General features: G+C 46.2%; 1 protein-coding gene across 1 annotated transcript in view; it reads left to right on the plus strand.

Moving 5' to 3' along the window:
- LOC119405011 (uncharacterized) overlaps positions 1-19,114 on the plus strand; it is a gene marked incomplete at its 3' end in the record, with an annotated part of 82,185 nt that overhangs the window by 18,013 nt on the left and 45,058 nt on the right. Inside the window, 1 exon segment of the mRNA XM_049419156.1 lies at positions 16,279-16,452. Within this exon segment, the coding sequence (XP_049275113.1) occupies positions 16,279-16,452 (174 nt within the window).

The following is a 19,114-nucleotide window of genomic DNA, read 5'->3' on the forward strand; positions in this document are numbered from 1 at the left end:
GGTGTAATAACAGCATTTATGGAGATAACCTGTATTTCTCGGAAATTTTTATGTGTTGTAGGACAAGTTGCCTTAACTCACATTTTCGGGAAGAGAACGCATCGGGGACAATTTATTGTTTTTACCATCAAAATTTTGCCCTGTCCCATTCTATGTGGGAGCGGGTTTCTCTAATACCGTAATGCCGTGTCCTGTCACCCAAGTAATCGATTATTTTAATCTTCCGATATTCGTGCAATTCTACGTGCCTGCCCTCCGGTTTCAGAGCACGCTAACACAAAGCCTTCTAAAGTGATTGATTGGGACAAGTTGGCGATCAATCATCCCGGGCTGGCTTACAAATGCACAAAAGTACCGATATACGAATAAAAACGTTTCCTCTATGCGTATGCCGGATGTCTGAATACATACGTGTCCTAACAAAAAAAAAATGCCAAGGATTTCATAGGAAAGGCGTCCACCGTATTTTGATTGGCTTTACCCATAACTTACCCGCCACGGTGGTCTAGTGGTTATGGTGCTCGACTGCTGACCCGCAGGTCGAGGGATCGAATCCCGGCCGCGGCGGCCGCATTTTCGATCGAGGCGAAAATGCTTGATGCCCGTGTGCTTAGATTTATGTGCACCTTAAAGAACCCCAGGTGGTCGAAATTTCCGGAGCCCTCCGCTACGGTGTCCCTCATAATTATATCGTATGGTTTTGGGACGTTAAATCCCTACAGTTATTATTATTTACCCCCTAACGTGTCCTGAGCTTTGTTTTTGTGCATGCATAATTAATCAATTAAGTTCAATTACCTCGCTTTCTATAGCTGTATAGTATGAATGTTGTCACACTTGGAGCGTGTTGCCATTTAACTGCAGGGATTGTAGCTCGGTCTCCAACACATTCAAGCCAGCTTCATTTCGCGGCTCTTGGTTTTGAGGTTCCCCGCCATGTACCGCTGCAGGAATCAATAGACTTCTAAATTCGATTCGCAATAAATAACCTAATCGACAAGGTGACCAAACGAAAGCTGTTGGTGATAACAATATACGAATTATGCCAGCGTTTAAAAGCAGCCGAAGTATGCCACGGTTGTTTTCTTCTTTGTTTATTTCGCCTTGTTTTTCTCTCTGTTTCTTTCAATTTCTTCTATTTCTTTCTTTCTCTCTCTCTCTCTCTCTCTGCTTCCTTCTCTCTCTTTTTTGTGTCCCTTTATTTCTCTCTATTTTTCTCTTCCTCTTTCTTTCTATCGCTGTCTTCTTTCTTTCTTTCTTTCTTTCTTTCTTTCTTTCTTTCTTTCTTTCTTTATTTCTTTCTTTCTTTCTTTCTTTCTTTCTTTCTTCTTCTTTTCTTTCTTTCTTTCTTTCTTTCTTTCTTTCTTTCTTTCCTTCTTTCTTTCTTTCTTTCTTTCTTTCTTTCTTTCTTTCTTTCTTTCTTTCTTTCTTTCTTTCTTTCTTTATATTTTCTACTGCTTTCGTTCTCTTTCCCTTTTTCACGTGTTCATTTTAGTTTGACACTCACACCTGCTGTACATAAAGTCCCTAGATTTTTCCCTGTTATTGCTAGGGAAAAATCTAGGGACTTTAACTGTGCACGGTAGTGGGACTTGCCCAATTCCTGTGGCGCATACCCACCTGAGGAGTTTTGCACGACGGAGCGCAGGTTACCACGAGCCTAAATAGCTTCGTTATTAAAAAAAGATAACAAAACTAAGAATGTGTTGGGCGTGAACAACACTCATCAAGGCACAGAGGCAGTTTGCGCAAATCCCCCCCCCCCCCCGCCCCCCCCCCTCCGTAATTATTGTCCAAGATTGTCGGTGACATTTAGTTGAGGCAGTCAGGCTTCGTACTTGCGCTCTAAACGGTTGACAAACAAGACGCTTCGAATTGTAAAGAAGAGACGAGAAATTGTCTGTAACACCTTCGTGAGACTGCATGCAAAAGTATGTGGGATGCAAAAGTCTGAAATACCGGCTTCATTTTTTGAAAATGCACTATCATATGCGCGAAATGTCTCAAGTTCAGGCAACTAAATCGAAAGACAATAACTTTATGCTGAAAAATAACTAAAATAAATAAATACAAACAAAACACATGCGATGTGTATACAGATTACACCGCGTAAAGTAAATCCAGAAAAACGGCAGGAAGGGGAAGACGGAAGCATGCGATGAAAATATCCGTAAACAGGGGGTGGGTGCTCGAGCCGACGTTTCGACAAGTGGACTTGTCCTCTTCAAGGCTGGAACTGATTTCCTTCAAGGCTGGAACTGAAATTCCAGCCTTGAAGGAAATCAGTTCCAGCCTTGAAGAGGACAAGTCCACTTGTCGAAACGTCGGCTCGAGCACCCACCTCCTGTTTATGGATTTTTTCACCGTGTAGTAGGCACTTAGAGCAACAACTTCGCTAAATACCAGAAGATTGTACGTTTTTTATTTGCGTGTTATGAAACCGTACACTGCCGAAAAAAAAAACAAAAAAATAACATTCCTCTATTATATGACAGGGAATCGGGGTTATTAGAATTCGCAATTTTAATCCGAGTGCCTGCACGGTTTTGGTAGAACGCCGGACAGCGAAGCTATTTAATTGAAACCGGAGAGGCAGATATTCGGCCAATTTTTTTTCTTTATCCAATTGCGCGCATGAAGCGAAGAGGGGTAGCTTCTATTCAAATTGCGACTGAAATCCAGACGTAATGGAGAATAGAGCTCCGGAGCACTCAGGGACTTAGGAAAAGGTCATTCTGCACTCCCTCCGGAAACGGCTATCGCTTTGCATATTCAGTGTGGTTCCAAAGTAATTCCCTGCTATGAATTGTTTATAGCTTTTATAATATTGCCACAGTCGCTTAGTTTATTTTATGCGTGATTGGGAGGGAAAAGAGGAAGGAAAGGAGGAGGGGAAGGGCGCCAGCTCCGCGTTTCCTAAATCTTCGCACCACGAGAGCGTATACTTGGCCCAATTTTTCTAGAGTTATTAGTCTGCAAGACCATATTAAGTGGGCTAGATGTGCAACTTCAAAGTATGATCCGCCCCTTTCATTCTCCTGTGCTGCCCTCTGCCGTTTTGTTAGGGGTCTGCTAGGGGCCGGGACAACCGGTATTGCCAGAAGCAAAGCCTCCGAGATGAAGAGACGTTTCCCGACTTTACCGCTAGGGGAGAGCGCATGCGCCGGGGCGTCGTGAAAAAGGCGGATTGTCTCGATCGTTTTGATAGGCCTCCAGGTTTCGCACTCTTCATCGACCTGAAGAGCTCCATCGGTCAAGCGCTCCACTTCAAGTTGAAGGCTATAGGGAAATAGCATTCCCTGCCCAATCCTCGTCGCTTTGATCGTCGATCATCCAGCGGCTAATGTGCGGAGACGATAGGAGCGCGAGCGGTGAAGGCTAACATGGGACATCGCTGTATCTCCACTGATGCGCGGAGAAATGCATTAGGACACGGTACGATTACCGGCTCTGTCCTGCGCGTGTGGGGCCATACGTTTGTATCGCCGTCCCTCGACTCATCCACGTATGGAAAGAGTACGCCGGGTAATTACTCGCTTCATCAGAGCTGCTTCGACACGGAGCTCGAGTGAGGGACACGAACGTGTACTGTTATAGGGACCGACCGTTTTCAGATTGTTTAGGACAGATAACGGCACGCGAGGCATTCTTATTTAGTTACAGCAATACCGAGAACTCTGAGCGCACCGCTCGTAATGTGAGCACGTGCTGAGCATTAAGCCTCTCTGATCTGCAGACCAGCTGGAGATCTCACCGCTAGATTAGCGCTGAAAACAGGCCGTGATTTGGTGTGGCCATGCCGGCTGTCTGGCTGTGTCTGTCGAAAGCTGGAAATTCGGCGTCGGAAAACAGACTGTATTAATGGGTAGCTTCTGTGCACGCAAGATAGATAGATAGATAGATAGATAGATAGATAGATAGATAGATAGATAGATAGATAGATAGATAGATAGATAGATAGATAGATAGATAGATAGATAGATAGATAGATAGATAGATAGATAGATAGATAGATAGATAGATAGATAGATAGATAGATAGATAGATAGATAGATAGATAGATAGATAGATAGATAGATAGATAGATAGATAGATAGATAGATAGATAGATAGATAGATAGATAGATAGATAGATAGATAGATAGATAGATAGATAGATAGATAGATAGATAGATAGATGCATGCATGCATGCCCGCAGTGTTCTATGTGTACGGATACAGCTCTACGCAGGGTTCGCTACCCTACGTAGAGCAATGGAGGTCGGTAGATGGAAAGAGAGAAAGCGCGGAGGGTATCTCTTCAACCGCAGGCGCATGCCGAAACTATACAAAATGCAGTCACTCGCTGAAGTATGTTATTTGTATACAGAAAGCCCAGTAATACATGCGCATAGCTTTCTGAGCCAGAAAAACGGAATTACGTCATCATAGGCGTGCGCAGGCGGGCGGTCGCCCCCGCCCTAATAATCTAAGGGGGGCACCAAGTCTGCCCCATACCATTACTCAATAGGACGGGTCCCATCTTTTTTGTTCAAGGTGCAGGGTTAGGGCCATGCAGGTTTTTGACAGTAATGGTCGCCGTGGACCTTTATTGTTACATTCCAAGAACTGCTTACTGCCCACCTTTATTCCCGGAAAGCCGAGGACCCGTTGTTCTACGACGTCCCTTCGTTTTCATTTATGTATCCATTGCGAAGCTTTTCTTTCGCACTCGGGGAGGGCGGGGGGGAGGGAGCAGCGATAAAATCCCCCCCCCCTCTCTTATGGAGGAACCTGCGCACGCCCATGTACCTCATGAGGCGAAGCGTTTGATGTAGCAAGGTAGAGCGCCTATGAGGCGTGAAAACAACGCGCTACTTGCGGAACTAGCGCTGCTAGCTTGTCACTGCAGCAGGCCTCCGCGTGATGCGGCGTCAGCTGCGTTGCGCTAATCGGCACTCATTGATGTACGAGTATGGCGCATCAACAAAAAGTGGCGCATGTAGTATGGCTACACTGTCACGTAGTACTTTTGCATATGTTTTACTGCGCGTTCGTTGCAAGGGAGCGTAGATATAGATGCACGCTGGCAGAAAGCTCTTGCCACTGCGCGTACACACGAGGTGTGGTCGACCGGGTCGCGCCGACGTCCTTTTCATTTGGCCATCGCACGCTGAGAGCAGTCGCTGCCGTTTCTGCCACAACAGCGGGTTGGGCGACGGCGCATTGATTCCCCAAAATCGGCCTGCTCATCGATTTCTGCATTAAGGGAAGGGCCCCTCGGGCCGTTTTGTGTCCTTGGCTTTCATGCGCACATTTATCCTGGCCTCGATGTATCAACCGCCGCCGCTGGCTTTTTTCTTTTGTGTTCCTGTTCCTACTGCCGTACGTCACCGGCGACCTCGCCGCTGGAGCCCACCCGTTGGAGCGCTGCACTTGCGCTTTCCAACAGCAACTGTATTGCGCTGAAAGCAGTGCCTTAGCTCTGGCCTTAGGTATCCGCGGGATCAACGCTGTTATGTGTGCGCACTCATCATTTCTTCAGTCTTTCCTCCGCAAGTGTAGGGTGCTAAACCAGTCCCAGAGTTATTAACCTCCTTGCGTTTCATTTGCCTTCCCCGTCTTTCTCACTGGAATACAATTGCCCTAATCTTGAATTGGACTCTTAACTGCTGTTTCACCAACGTGAAAGAAGTTTTCTTTATGAGATACAGCCTCTATAGTCTGAAGACCGTACATCCATGCAAGCTGTGAAAGTACAGCTGTCACGTCATAGTCCTTGCCTGCACAACCTTTTGCGCCCAGACTTGGTCGTCACGTGACAGGTATATCTAGCTGTATTTCACCCCCCCCCCTCCCCTCCGAGTTCCCATCTCAACTATCAGTGTATGACGGGTGTTAGAAACTTAATTTTGCTCGGCATCTTTAGCGAAACAGCGGTGTTAGCCAAAGTGGTGGAAGTTTTCACAAATGTTGTTGGCGGCATTAATGCGCTTGAACAATTTTATTGCACACGAGTGTTCAACCGGGCGAGTTTTATGATGTTTTGTGATAAGAATGACCCCAGCAGGGACGGGAACACACGGTAAGTAAAGTATACATGACAGGCACTGAAGTGACAACAGGTATAGATTTACTGCAGTCAGGAAAGAACAAACACAGTGCAGTCCCTCTGAAGCCGTGTCTTATGTCTCGCCGCTATATCTACGCGCGTATGCTCGAGCTATCATTTTTTTTTTGCCACTTTAGCATCTCTGTGATGAAACGTCGATCATTCGTTCGTTTATTCATTCGTTCAGTTCATCTGGCCAATAAGTTCATCGACTGGCCAATCAATTCTAATACGAAGTTTACAAGTGTCAATGCACTTGTAATGCGTCCTCTTTCTTCCCGTCTGCATCTTGCGATAGTAATTACAGTGCGGGCACACTCGAGGTGCTCTCGCGCCTTCGCCGTTAGCGTCACCGGGTTGTCACAGTATCGATGCGCATGCGCAGCGCATTTGGCTGCGAGCGCGTCGCAGCCAAGTGACTGCGCTGTACTTACGCCCCAATGAGCGAGCTTTGCCAGAGCCGGAGCAGCGTTCTGGCTTCCACTTTCGATAGGAGCGCTGTGCGCATGCGCATTATCGTTCCCGCTGGCAAACTTTCGCGCGGCACACCCTTATTCATGGATTGACGCTAGCTAGACCGAAGTGAACAGTAAGTCTAAGGGTAAATCTGTGAAGCGCATCCTTTGGGTGCTGATGAATGCCATTGCTTTTCCTTCAGACTCATATCCTGTGTGCCATAGAATTGTGATGCCTGAGGCGGCGCTGGCGGCGCTTTACATCGCATCAGCGTTCTTTAACGGCTTCAGCGTAAGGCTTAAACTTTGCAGTAATTATCAATGCAAAAAATGAAAGAAAGAAAAGAAACATTCACCTAAATGTCTAAGTCATTGACGCAGCTTCGCTACTCTCGCTGAAAAGAAAAACCGAGTTTCGAAACAGTGGTGGTACTTTTTCTTTCTTTTTTTTCGTTGAACAGCGCTCAATGATTTATACAACGGCTTTGCGAAACACACCGTCGTCATACACTAAGCGCACTGTCGGTTTCGTCCTGCTTTATAATTCACAAGTGGAAACAAGCAGTGAGAAAAGAAAAGCTTATGAAACAGACTTCATATGCAATTTGCTGTAGACGTGCCATAATTTCTTTTGTGCAGTGCACGTTAAAGCGCTGTTGTGTACGGTAACAACGGCAAAAGATTCGCACAAGTGACTGGTGGCAGGAGCGGCAAAAGCGGTTCACGCGGCGCAGTTCCGGATCGCTTCGACGGCGGGAGTGCCAGGCACATTCCATTTTCAACAGCAGGGGTGGCCGGTAAAAAAACAAAAAAAAAGGTTTAATTTGTGCAGCCACGGTATACGACGTGATTCTGCCGTAATGTAACGCATAAGATGCCATCTGACAGGCGGGCTTTAAGATGGGTCGCTTCTGGTGGCTGCCTCTGCTTTAGCAGGAATGTGCTTGGCGCTCTCGCCATCGGCGCGCTCGGAAACAGCAGCGCCGTTCCGACCGCCAGTCACTCGTGGTAATCTTTTTTTCTCTGGGAATGTAGACGGGTGGTCAAAAGTTCCCAGGCCGCTATCCCATGTAATCCTATGGCAGAGTGGTCTGGGAACTCTTGACCACCCCTGTACATGCGCACGAGCTGTGGGTGCTTGCGAGGAATTCCGTGACGAATTTCGGCAGAAAACAGATGCCCTAAAGCTAATTGATTTGAATTTTGAACTCTATAGAAACGAAGCGTGGTTCCTTTTCCAGGGCTAACGCGATGGCCATTGACAAAAAAAAAAAACGTCAAAAAACGACCCGCAAAAGGTGTGACGTTGGAGACGTGTGCGACGAATACGATCACCACGACAACGTGTAGTATGAAAACATTTCAGCGTCCGATGCTAACGTATGAAAAACGCAATGAATTTTCCACCTCCCCTTTGCTCGCGTCTATAGGCGGACGCTCATGGTCGGCTTCCCCCGACCCCGATAGCGGCGACAAAATGGTGCCACAGAGTGGAGCTCGCATGAATGAAATGTAGCGCATGGTACATCGGTTTGCTAACGTCACCGCTTTCGTACTATTCGTCACGCTGCTGTCACGTGATTACTGATCTACGTCGTCACACAGAAGTTTTCTACTTTTTGGCGGGAGTCTTAGAAATCTTCAACCGAAGCTTTTGGTGTCACGCTCCTTTATTAAAGCGAACCGTTTTTTTTTTTGCTTTTTTTGCGACATCACCTGGTTCTCTTGAGCGCTCTCTTGCCTCATAGGTCGCACTAACGCCTCGCTGGCCTCGCTAGCTATGGGGTGCGGCGGGTCGCATCTAACTTCTCTTATGTTAATTCTAGATGCCCACTCTTGGGTAAGCTGCTGGGGTCTTACGTTCACCTCCGGTGTCCATTTCCGAATTTTTATTTCACTTCCGGTTTCAACTTCGAGTTCCTTTATTTACTTCCGGGCTTGCGCTACCGGCCTCTCGAATCACGCAGCTCTCAATTGGCGTACCTCTCAGTTGCCAACATAGCACGTTGGAACTGCTGCAATGCTCGTGTACCACCTCTCTCTTTTACCGAGAAATGGGAAACAAACGATGAGCGGCAAGTTAATGATCAACAATCCCTCGCAACTGCGAGCCCAATGTTCCTTATTCAAAGAGTTGGAGAAAAGACCCCGAAGTACTTGCTACGAGTCCTCGACTGCATGCTCTCTAAACTAGACAAGCAGTTCCACAGAAGTACCATATGTTTTGGACTCTCCCTCTGACCCTTGGAGTACGAACGACGTAATGACACAAACATGGCAACCACTTAGGAGTCAAGTTACGTAAACCTAACGGGATAATTGCTACCGCCCTTTTAGTACTGCATAAAATAGTTTACTAGAGTACATGTCCGAACGAGTGAAAGGCTTACGAATGAAGACGCCACAAGCAGATTCAGGACGTGACCTTTGTTTCTCCTGATTTGTCTTCTTGCTTATATTCTGTTAACCTATGCGCGCGGCTGGAAAGGCTTAATGATATACCGCGCCGAAACCTCTTTCTTTTACGCACTCTGCCTCGTCCCTTCTAATTTTATTCTCCCCTTCTCGCGATCTTAACTCGGTTATTTGCGCTTATGCTGTCTTCCCGAATTTAGGCTCGAGGCATTAATCAATGCTGAAAAATTGGATCAAATTATCGGCGCGCGAAAAACAATTTTTTTCTTTCCCTTACCTTCCTTTCTCTTTCCACTTCCCCGGCAATCTCTCGCTGATCCGATTTCTAAGCGTCGGCTTGAGTCTCCGCTCGCTAATCGATTTCTTTATACTCTCCAGGCGCGTACAGGCTTGCGTTCATCGTGTCTTTGAGATTTAGGGATTGCTTTCTTTTGTTTAAAGCTTATCTTATCTGTTTTTTTTAATTTCGTTCCAAAGTTTGTCTTGCCTTTCTTTATCGTCCGAGGAGAGACAGACGGGAAATAACTAAAACAAAAACATTGGTTGCCGTTGAGGATAAATTTAGCCCGGAGGAGACATCATTAGCCTGTCATTAGGATGTCGGTACACGCTGCGCTTAATAGACTTGGAATTTCTCCTTGTCCTTCAAGCCGTGACGCCGAGAAGAAGAGACGTAAAAGAAAAAAAAAGGACAGCCCAACTGACGCACCTTGAAGCCTTCGTTTGTCATGCGTAGTCTCTTCTCGCTGAGGCAAATTTGCCAGAAACAGAAATTGATGCTTTTGTTTTCCTTTTGAGCTCCGTCTTTGGCTTGGATTAATTCTTGGCTACCGGACGACGGCCCCCTCTGGTGTAAGTAAGCGTAGAAGGCTTAGGAACAACGAAGGCGGGGTAGAGCAGAGCCGGGCAGCTTTCAGACTTTTATTTTGCCTTTGTGTGTGTGTGAGTGCTGAAACAACTGGAATAAGCTGTTAGGCTTGTCTGATGTCGTTAGAATAGAAACAGTGCGAAATATGGGAACGACCCTTGTTTTTTTTTGTTTTTTTTGCTGGCGGAAACCGCTGCCTTAGCGTTCTATGCTCTAACAACAGCTGCGATCGAAATTAGGCCGTCACGTATGAAGGAGCGAAACGAAAGAAGAAGAAATAAAGAGAAAGAAGAAAGAAGAAAGAAGAAAGAAAGAAAGAAAAAATAAAAAAAAAAAATAAAAAAGAACAGAAAGAAGAAAAAAGAGAAAGAACAGAAGAAAGAAAAGAAAGAAAGAAAGAAAGAAAGAAAGAAAGAAAGAAAGAGACATCAATGGTGCGCACACTTTTCAGTGATTAGGAAAAGTAAAAGCCTGTTTTTACTTTTCTTTTTTTCTAAATCAGGAAAACAGCCCATCGTCTTTGAAAGAGTGGGATACATTAGCGCACAAATAGATGCGCGAACTGAAGGAATCATTTCTAGAACATATAGGGTACATCGAACTGTGAAACGTTCGTCTAACGCCAAGGCTTTGAAACTAAATTAAGAACCTCTCCAATGCAGTATACTGGCATTGCTTATGGAGCCGCTAATTCGGTTCTCGCTCGGTTAGGTTTGGGCCGAAACGAGGCTTCCGTATTCGTCCATCCTTTGTCAAATCATAGTGGCTCCTTGTTGGGAAATAAGGCAGCCTTCGGCGCGCAATTAGACTAACAAGGATAGAAAACGGCATCTACGTGCTTTGACGATGTCATTATTCGCCTGATTGAACGGACAAATTTTGAGTTTTCTTGAAATATAGCTGGCCGATAAAATAACAAACTTCAGTTGGAGCGTTAGCGGGCGCCACTTCGTAGAAGCGATTGTTATCCTTGAAAACGAACGTAAAATCGTTGCATTCGCGGGGTACAAACATTTGCGTAAGAACTTGGAGGCTGTTAAGAAGCTTTTGAATGGAAGCTGAACACTATGAACGAGGGATGAAACAAAACAAAAAAAACAAACATGTAAGAAGATGTGAGGCTCGCTCACTACCCTCGCCCCCTTCCCCTCTACGTGCTAGGACACGTTGCCCTAACAGCTCGCTCGGATTCAGATCCCTGCCACTCTAATAGGTTCAAGATCATTGTAAATTTTCGATAAAACTTTCTGCTGGGCGAGTTGTTTCATACTTACAAGGAAAATTGGTTGCGCGCAAACTAGGCAGAACAACATTTTGGGAAAATGCATCGTGCTTTATTGGCTTTCCTGTGACAATTAATCCGCGTGTGATTGACTAGTATGAGGCGATAATCTCACCCTACGTTACGCTCGACACGATGAATACAGTGTAAGACAAATAGAGATAGCGAATAATGCGATGGTTGCGAGTTAGCTTTATAATGTCAAAGAATGTTCCATTTTCGCCATCAGTTGGTTGATTCCCGATTGATTGATTGATTGATTGATTGATTGATTGATTGATTGATTGATTGATTGATTGATTGATTGAAATAACTTTAATGAGGTCCTGCGGGACGCGCCCTAGCGCGCAGTGAGCGAGCGACTCCCACGTCTTGAAAAACTAAAGGAAATTATTGCTGCAGCGCAGTTTGGGAACTTGTGATAAATGATGTCGTGCGTAGCGACGAATAAGTACAGGCTTATTCCACCGCGGCTACGACGGACGAAACCGCTGGCCACTTTAGAGAAATTTTGAATAACGTCAGTACCGATTTGACAGACTGTCATAAGCAAACCTTTTTTGTTTGCATATGGAGCGGCCTCCATTGTAAGCGTTTTCTATACGTATCTGACGTAGCTGCCTGCTGAAATCAGGCAAAAAAGAAAACAGAAAAACAAGAGCAGTATTTAGCGAGTTCAACTTCGAACAGCACTTTGATACTCGGGCGTGGACAATTTCCAACTCCACTCTCGGTGACGAGCTTATATACATATATCTTTAAATTCTTTATGTCACTGTCAGTCACCACTACCTGACCACGAGAAGAACTATCGCGAAGTAGAAACATTTCAAAGCCAAGTTTTGACAGACTGCGTTAGCGTAATGGAGCGAAGAAAGCTTGTAACAACGACACACTACAAGTTGGTTCAGGTGTGTTAGGTGACATGATGAAAATTTTCGAACTAACTTCAACTCCATCACATACGTGCATGCATATGACATGTTTTGGAAGCTGCTCCTTCAGGCTTAGGTTTATTTTTCGCTGCTAGCTCCTTACAGAAGTGGCACGATGGTTTTGTCAGGTGATTAATGAACTGCAAACACTGTGTTTCAATCTACTAAAAAAAAAGGCGGCCTTAGTAACCGTCGAGTTATCGACAGCCCACGTCAAAATGGTGCTACTGCTGGAAATCCGAAGTCTCCAGCATAACGCAACTCGTATTCAAATTCGTTCTACTGTCGCCTAATGATGTAGCGTCTGTGCGCTTGGAGTTCTTCCTAACAGAAAGCGTGCTCAGTTAGAAACTAACGACAACAGAGAGTAAAGGAAATCATACCGGGAAAGGGGGAGGGTAAATAGTGGAAGATATTTTCTCATTACGGTTTTATAACCGCCTGCTTCTTAGTTTAGCGTCCTGGCGTGACTGACTAGCATTATCGAGTCGAAAAAAAAAATGTTTGGTGATTTCATGAGGCGATCATCATTGAAAAATGAACTCTCTCGAAGCCTTTATGTCAAAGCGAATCGCCATTAATTAAAACAAGGCTGGGAAGCGTAGCTCAAGGGAAAAAAAACAGGAGAGGAGGAAGGGAGAAAAATCATAGCACGGCCAGTAAGGTGTAACAAGGGGGGAAAGGGCAAAGCATAGCATAGTCATGTATAGTACAACAAGTGGGGGGGGGGGGGTGATTCTTAAAAGGAAGAAGGAAATGAAAATGAAAATTGGGTGTAGAGTGCACGATAACTGTCTCTCAAGTGAGGACACCTCAACCGATACACTCACGGGGGACTGGGGATTGAAGGGACAGTGAGAGTGAAAAGAGATGAAGTGAGAGTGAGAAGGAGGGAAAGGAGGAGGGGAAAGTTAAAAGCTCCGCCGTTTCCTCAGTCTTCCCACCACTATTACGGAGCTGCTGCAATAGTTTTCGTGTTTTGGCCGTATCGGCTGAGCGAAATTTTCTGAAACTTGGCAAGTTCTTTTCAAGTGTGAGGATCGACGGCGACAACGGATAGAGGCCGATAAGTAAAAACACACGAAGCGCCGACTTGGCATATGTTAAGTGTCTGGTCCCCTCAGAAGGCATGCAGTGTACGTCACTCCTACCGATTAAGCCCCTAGTAGGCGCCGTCAATAATCTGCGTCGTCATAGCGAGCTGGTGCGGAAACTACGAGGTGGCGTCGCCACCTGCATATTTTTTTCCCGCGTTTTCTCGCTTACCAATTGTGACTGTTCGTAGACAGTGTTGGTGCGTAGTACTTGGACAGTGATATAAAGCCATGACTTTGTTTGGTTTGTTTTGTCGCCTACTGTTGTCGCAGACTCTTCTTCTTCTCTTTCGTTCTTTCACACCCCATTTCTCCTTTCCCAGTACAGGGTAGCAAACAGGAGGCTTCCTCTGCCTAGCCTCCCTGTCTTTCTTTTATCTCAGCCCCGCCACTGTTTAGTGGTTAGGGCGCTCGACTGCTGACCCGAAGGTCGCGGGATCGAATCCCGGCCGCGGCGGCTGCATTTTCGATGGAGGCGAAAATGTTTGAGGCCCGCGTACTTAGATTTAGGTGCACGTTAAAAACACCCAGGGGGTCGAAATTTCCGGAGCCCTCCACTATGGCGTCCCTCATAATCATATCGTGGTTTCGGGTCGTTAAACTCCAGATATTAGTATTTCCTTTATCTTTCTATCTCTTTCGCTCTCTTGTCGCTTAGTAAGCGTGTTTTCAGGGCAAGAATAGTGCTTTTGTTATTCTGAAAGTGTAATTTACTAATACAAGGTGCGTCGTTTTTCTCTTTAGCGTACGTTTAAGTGATAAACTCTGTCCGGAACAGCGACCTTAGGGCTCTGTTCGTTTAGTGTTCTGCGAACTCTTTGCTTTTAGTCGTATCCCGTGGCATTCGTCATGGCCGGCTATACACTCTAAAAATAAAACAAGAGTCAATTGACTCGTTTCTGTAAGTCCTCACTTGCCACATGTACGACTCTCTTTAAAGAGTCACGTCACCTCTCTTTCGAGATCATTGTACTCTCTTCGGAGAGTCGTGGGAGCCACAAGAGAGGTCACGTGTCTCTTTAAAGAGAGTCGTATACGTGGTAATTCAGGGCTCACCGAAAAGAGCAACACATACTCTTTTTTTTTTCTTTCTTAGATTGCACTTCTTTCAGCTGTCAAGCACAAGAACTTGAACTGAACGTTAACTGCACGCATGGTTGTTAAAAAACAAACAAACAGAAAAGTTCCGAAGCATGTTACGCTCTCTGTGACACTTGAAAGCGAAAGCCTGCTTCAGACTCGGTTATCCATTAACACAAACAATCGGGGAACAGACTTTCTTTCGATACATAACGAGCCCCAATGGGAGAGACGCGCATTAAATTACCTTGATAGTCTCACTCGATCGCAGTTCAAAGAGGCAAAATGAGTTTACATGCACGCGTAAATGAGAAATGTTTTCCTTTGATTGATTATGTTGCAAAATTGCAGACTGAGCTGGCTGGTAAGCATTGGCCTCGTTGATCGCCAAAGTCGAACACGACTTTTAACACCGAAGCGGTTCTAGCTTGGCTTGAAGCGTGTGACCGTGCCCGAAAACTATCATCATCATGAACGGGTATGGGCTACAGAATTTGCGCAGATCCCACTATACTCACCGCTACGGCGTAGCCTGTAATAACTCTGAGAACGAGTACAGAGAGAGAGAGAGAAAGATAGAAAGAAACGGAGAGATGGAAAGAAAGATATAAAGAAAGAGAAAAACTTTTGCCGAAAAAAAAATTCTTCACGAGGCAGGATTCGAACCCGCGTACCCTCGATCCGAAAGCGAGCATCCGAACCACTCGGTAATCCAGGCATAGCATAGCCTTGTACAGTAAGTGTAGCAAGGGAGCGGGAAATAGAAGTGATGGTGAGCAGGAGGGAAAGGAGGAGGGAAGAGTGTAAAGCGTAGCACAGAAAGAATGAAAACGAGAGAAATAGAGAGAAAGAAATGCAGAAAGAAAAAGAAAGAGACAGAGAACATCGACGAAAGAGAGAGAAGTAGAGAGAGAGAGAAAAAGTTGACAGAAAGAGGAAGCAAGCATCAGGTCGTCTTGCGACCAGATATCGCCACCCCTGGCCAAGCCGCGCATGCGCAGTAGCTAAGCCACGCCCACCTACGACGACTAGGTAGTAATCTCGAAGCTAGACGGGTCGGTTGACGGAGTACGAGCGGCGACGGGTCCGTGCTTCGCTGTGCCAAGTTTTGCGCGACTGAGTGCAAACTGCCCACTTTTTTTTTTCGGTCGGTGCTTCGCGTGCTACATTACGACATACCTCGTTAGAACTGGATGTTGTAAGGCCTTCGACAGAGCCGTGTGTTGTGTTGGTCTTTCCTGTTACCATGTATTTCGCGCTGTGCCTGTTTTGAAATGGATTACGAATAAACCCAGCTTTCATGCTAAGCTGCCTCATCTTGCTCGCAGCTTTGTCTTTTAAGAGCGGAACTGTTTATGCTTGGCAAACTCCGCATGTCGTTGGCGGGTATGCGCCACGGAAAGCGTGCATGTGCCAAGCAGCTCATAGCCTAGCATAGCCATGCAGAGTATAAGTAAAGCAAGGGGGTGGGAAAGGGAAGTGAGGAGGAGGGGAGTTGTCAGAGCAGAGCATCGTCTTGTGTGGTATAGCAAGGAGATGAAAGGAAGGAAGGAAGGAAGGAACAAGCGGGAAAGACAGGGAGGTTAGCCAGTTCTCAGACCTGCTGGCTACCCTGCGCTGGGGGAAGGGGTAAGGGGGATAAAAGATTATAGAAGAGAGATGTTACAAAAAAGGAGAGCAAGAAAAGGAAAAAGAAAAAGAGAGGGGGGAAAAAAGGAAATGAGGATATGACACTACTCAGAGTCTGTCTCTAAGACCAATTGTCCGCAAGAAGCGCAATAATGCTTTTAGAGCCTTCTGGGCTTACGACGGACTCGGCCAAGGTACCAAAACCCAAAGGAGATGGAAAGGAACGTCAGGGTGAGGGGGAGGGAAACGAGGAGGATAAGGCCATCAGCTTCGCAGTTTCCTCTGTCTTCGCACCACTAGCGCGTAGCTACCCCCCTTTTTGCGTTTGCCCGCAGCTCTGTAAGAGTTGTAGTGGCACACTGTGATGTTAAACAATGCAGCAATACCCCACCGTCTCACTTATCACTGGGTCCCGCACCTTTCGTGCAGCCCCCGGTTGCCGCCTTCCGAGCCGGGACCTGCTTCCCCGCGGAACGGTGGAGAACGTCCGTGGCCGGGGCCTGATGCTGCGCTTCCGGTGCCGCCTCGGCTACATGCTTCGAGGAGGCGCGACGGCCTTCTGCGACGGCCGCGCCTGGAACGGCTCGAGACCCGTATGCGTCCGTGAGTACCTCTTGCTTTGAACCGAAGCGTGTGTGTCGCATTTCTTGTAGCAAGTGGCAACCCCAACAAGCGATGAAAGGTGGAATGTATGATATGGATAACACGATACTATGTCTAAGAGCAGCATTTAGAAATTTAATAAAACAGCGCTTAAGACTGTAGTGGTAGTCGTAGTAGTAGTAGTAGTAGTAGTAGTAGTAGTAGTAGTAGTAGTAGTAGTAGTAGTAGTAGTAGTAGTAGGTAGTCTCGCAGGACACGTGACCAGAGGAGGAGTGAATAAAGAAGTAAAATAAAATTATGATGATGATGATGCTAATAATAATAGTGCTCGAAATGTCTCTGCGCGCGTATTTCAAATCTAGCGGCGGATTTACGACACCACGTGATCTCGCTAGCCAATCACATACACTCGCGTGCTTACAGCTTTGCCGACCGACGGTGTTAACGGCGTGGAACGGCTGAATAATTTTATTTTCTTTTTTAAGAGATGGGCGACCTTCATGCAATGTTGTCGACGTGCTTTCTCCCTATAGATCTGCATATTCATGCATTCGTGAAACTGTACAGAGAGAGATAGGGGGAGGGGATGGGGGTAGGGGAGCGGGGTAGCAAAAAGAGAAATGACTTGGAGATTCTAGAGGCTGAAATGGTTCCAGCCATAGCTTAAAGGGACTGACAACCAATTTTTATGGTACCAGTTTTCTTTAGCGCAACGGAACCTGTCAGGGTGTCTAATCACGGAATGGCAACGTGAAAAACTCCGCGAAACATTTTTAATCAGAATTTTTCTATCTGCGGCGAATATGAAGTCGTATACACACGTGACAACGCATGCTGCAAACAGGTAGTGCGAGAGCGGTTCGCGTTCGAGGGTGGTGCTTTACTGCGCATGCGTGCACACCGCGCGCATGCGCTGGCGGCGTCGCGGCTCGACATGTGCCACTGGCTACCGCGAAGGCAGCGCCGCTTCTCAACGTGCAACTCCTTTTACGTCGTAAGCTGCACAGGATAGAGCGCGAATGGATAAAAATCACAGCATATCCACGGAGCGAATGACGATGAGTGGGCGAAGCTGCGGAGGTTCATCGGCAAACCGTGAATCTTCCGTGAATTCTGCCCAGTACATCATCACCGACGTGAGATCGGGCGCGTTTATACTAAAGGTTCGATGAGTTATGACGACTTGCAGCGCACTTTAATTTTACATGTACGCTGTGAATTTTCATTGTTTAGAAAACCATTGCTTAGAAAACATCTGGCGTCTTTCGTTAAGCAGCTGGCGTCTTTTCGTTTTGCTTTAGAAACATCTGGCGTTCTTTCGTTTTGCTTTTACAAAACATCTGGCGTCTTTTGTTGGTTTATTTCATCAATCAACGGCGTTTTGAACAAAATTTTTATTGTTTAATCACGCAAAGGAGAAATCTCACCAGGCACTACCTTGGAGGTAAAGAATGGCTGCTAATGGGAATGAGAGACAGAAGAAGTCGGCTTTTAGCTAACACTGCGAATTTTTTATTGTTCAACAACGCACAGGAAAAATCTCCCACCGGCACCACCTTGCAGGTCAAAGCGTAAGACTGGTTACATACTACGCTACGAGGGACGAACGGGTGCCGCTATAAGGAGCTTCGCCCCTAATAATCTACATACTCTAATTTTCCGGACTAATTATGGCGCGCATGAGAGCATCAGACTACGTGACTACGTACAGCAAAGTGATCGACTCCATAATTCAGCTTCAAGGCTCTTCCGCTAGGCTGCGCGGCATACCGTTTACTGTTACCGTTAAACACCATTTAAAAAGTCAGTTTCGACGCAAGGGCGAAGTATTGAATGCGATAGCAAGAAATTTGAATGTCACACGAAGAACGACAAGCAGCTCGATACTTGCAGCTCGCCGCCGAAGCACAAAGAAGGACGCCCGAAATGAATGCACAGGTATACACAGGGCAAGCGTGAACTAACAACTGTCACAGTTGTTACGTCTATGTGCTTTAGCAACGCGCCGCAAGTGTTGAGAATGTTTGTTTGTTTGTTTCATCAAAATTATGGCACATACCCACTCTGGGGGATTGGCCAAGACTGCCTGTCGACAATGGAGAATCAGACGCTCTTAGTTATTGCTTTTTATATTAAACTGCAACTAGTGGGTTGACCCCGCTGCGTCTTCCGCCACCGGGGACGTCTGACGCAAGATGTGCCCGATATTCCTTTTTTTTTTCGTTCCACATCACGAGTGGGTACAGAAAGGGGCTACATTGTCGTGCTGCGTCTCAAGAGCAGTTTCCAAATTAAAAGAAAATGTAGGAGCGTTGCGTGATAGAGAACACGCTCAAGTTCTACCGAGATCTGCGTACCGCCAGCGCTAAATGGTGAACATAAATAGCTCGCCGTTATTTCGCTGGCGCATACATGGCGTGTGGTTGAGTTGTCTAACGCAGCGCGCTGGTGAGCGAGGGGTCTCTGGTTCGAATCCCCGGACGGGTATTTCAAAATTGTTATTCTGCTTTAGTTTTCTTTGTGACTTTTTTATTTATACACATACATATACGCATCCGGGACATGACGGCGACGGCAAAAGTACGCCGAGAGTGTCCATATAACTGCTATCGCAATAAAATATAAAGCCTACTCGCTACGCGGAAAGCATGCTGGAATCTGT

Source organism: Rhipicephalus sanguineus, chromosome 9 (assembly GCF_013339695.2).
Source record: "Rhipicephalus sanguineus isolate Rsan-2018 chromosome 9, BIME_Rsan_1.4, whole genome shotgun sequence".
Taxonomy (NCBI): domain Eukaryota; kingdom Metazoa; phylum Arthropoda; class Arachnida; order Ixodida; family Ixodidae; genus Rhipicephalus; species Rhipicephalus sanguineus.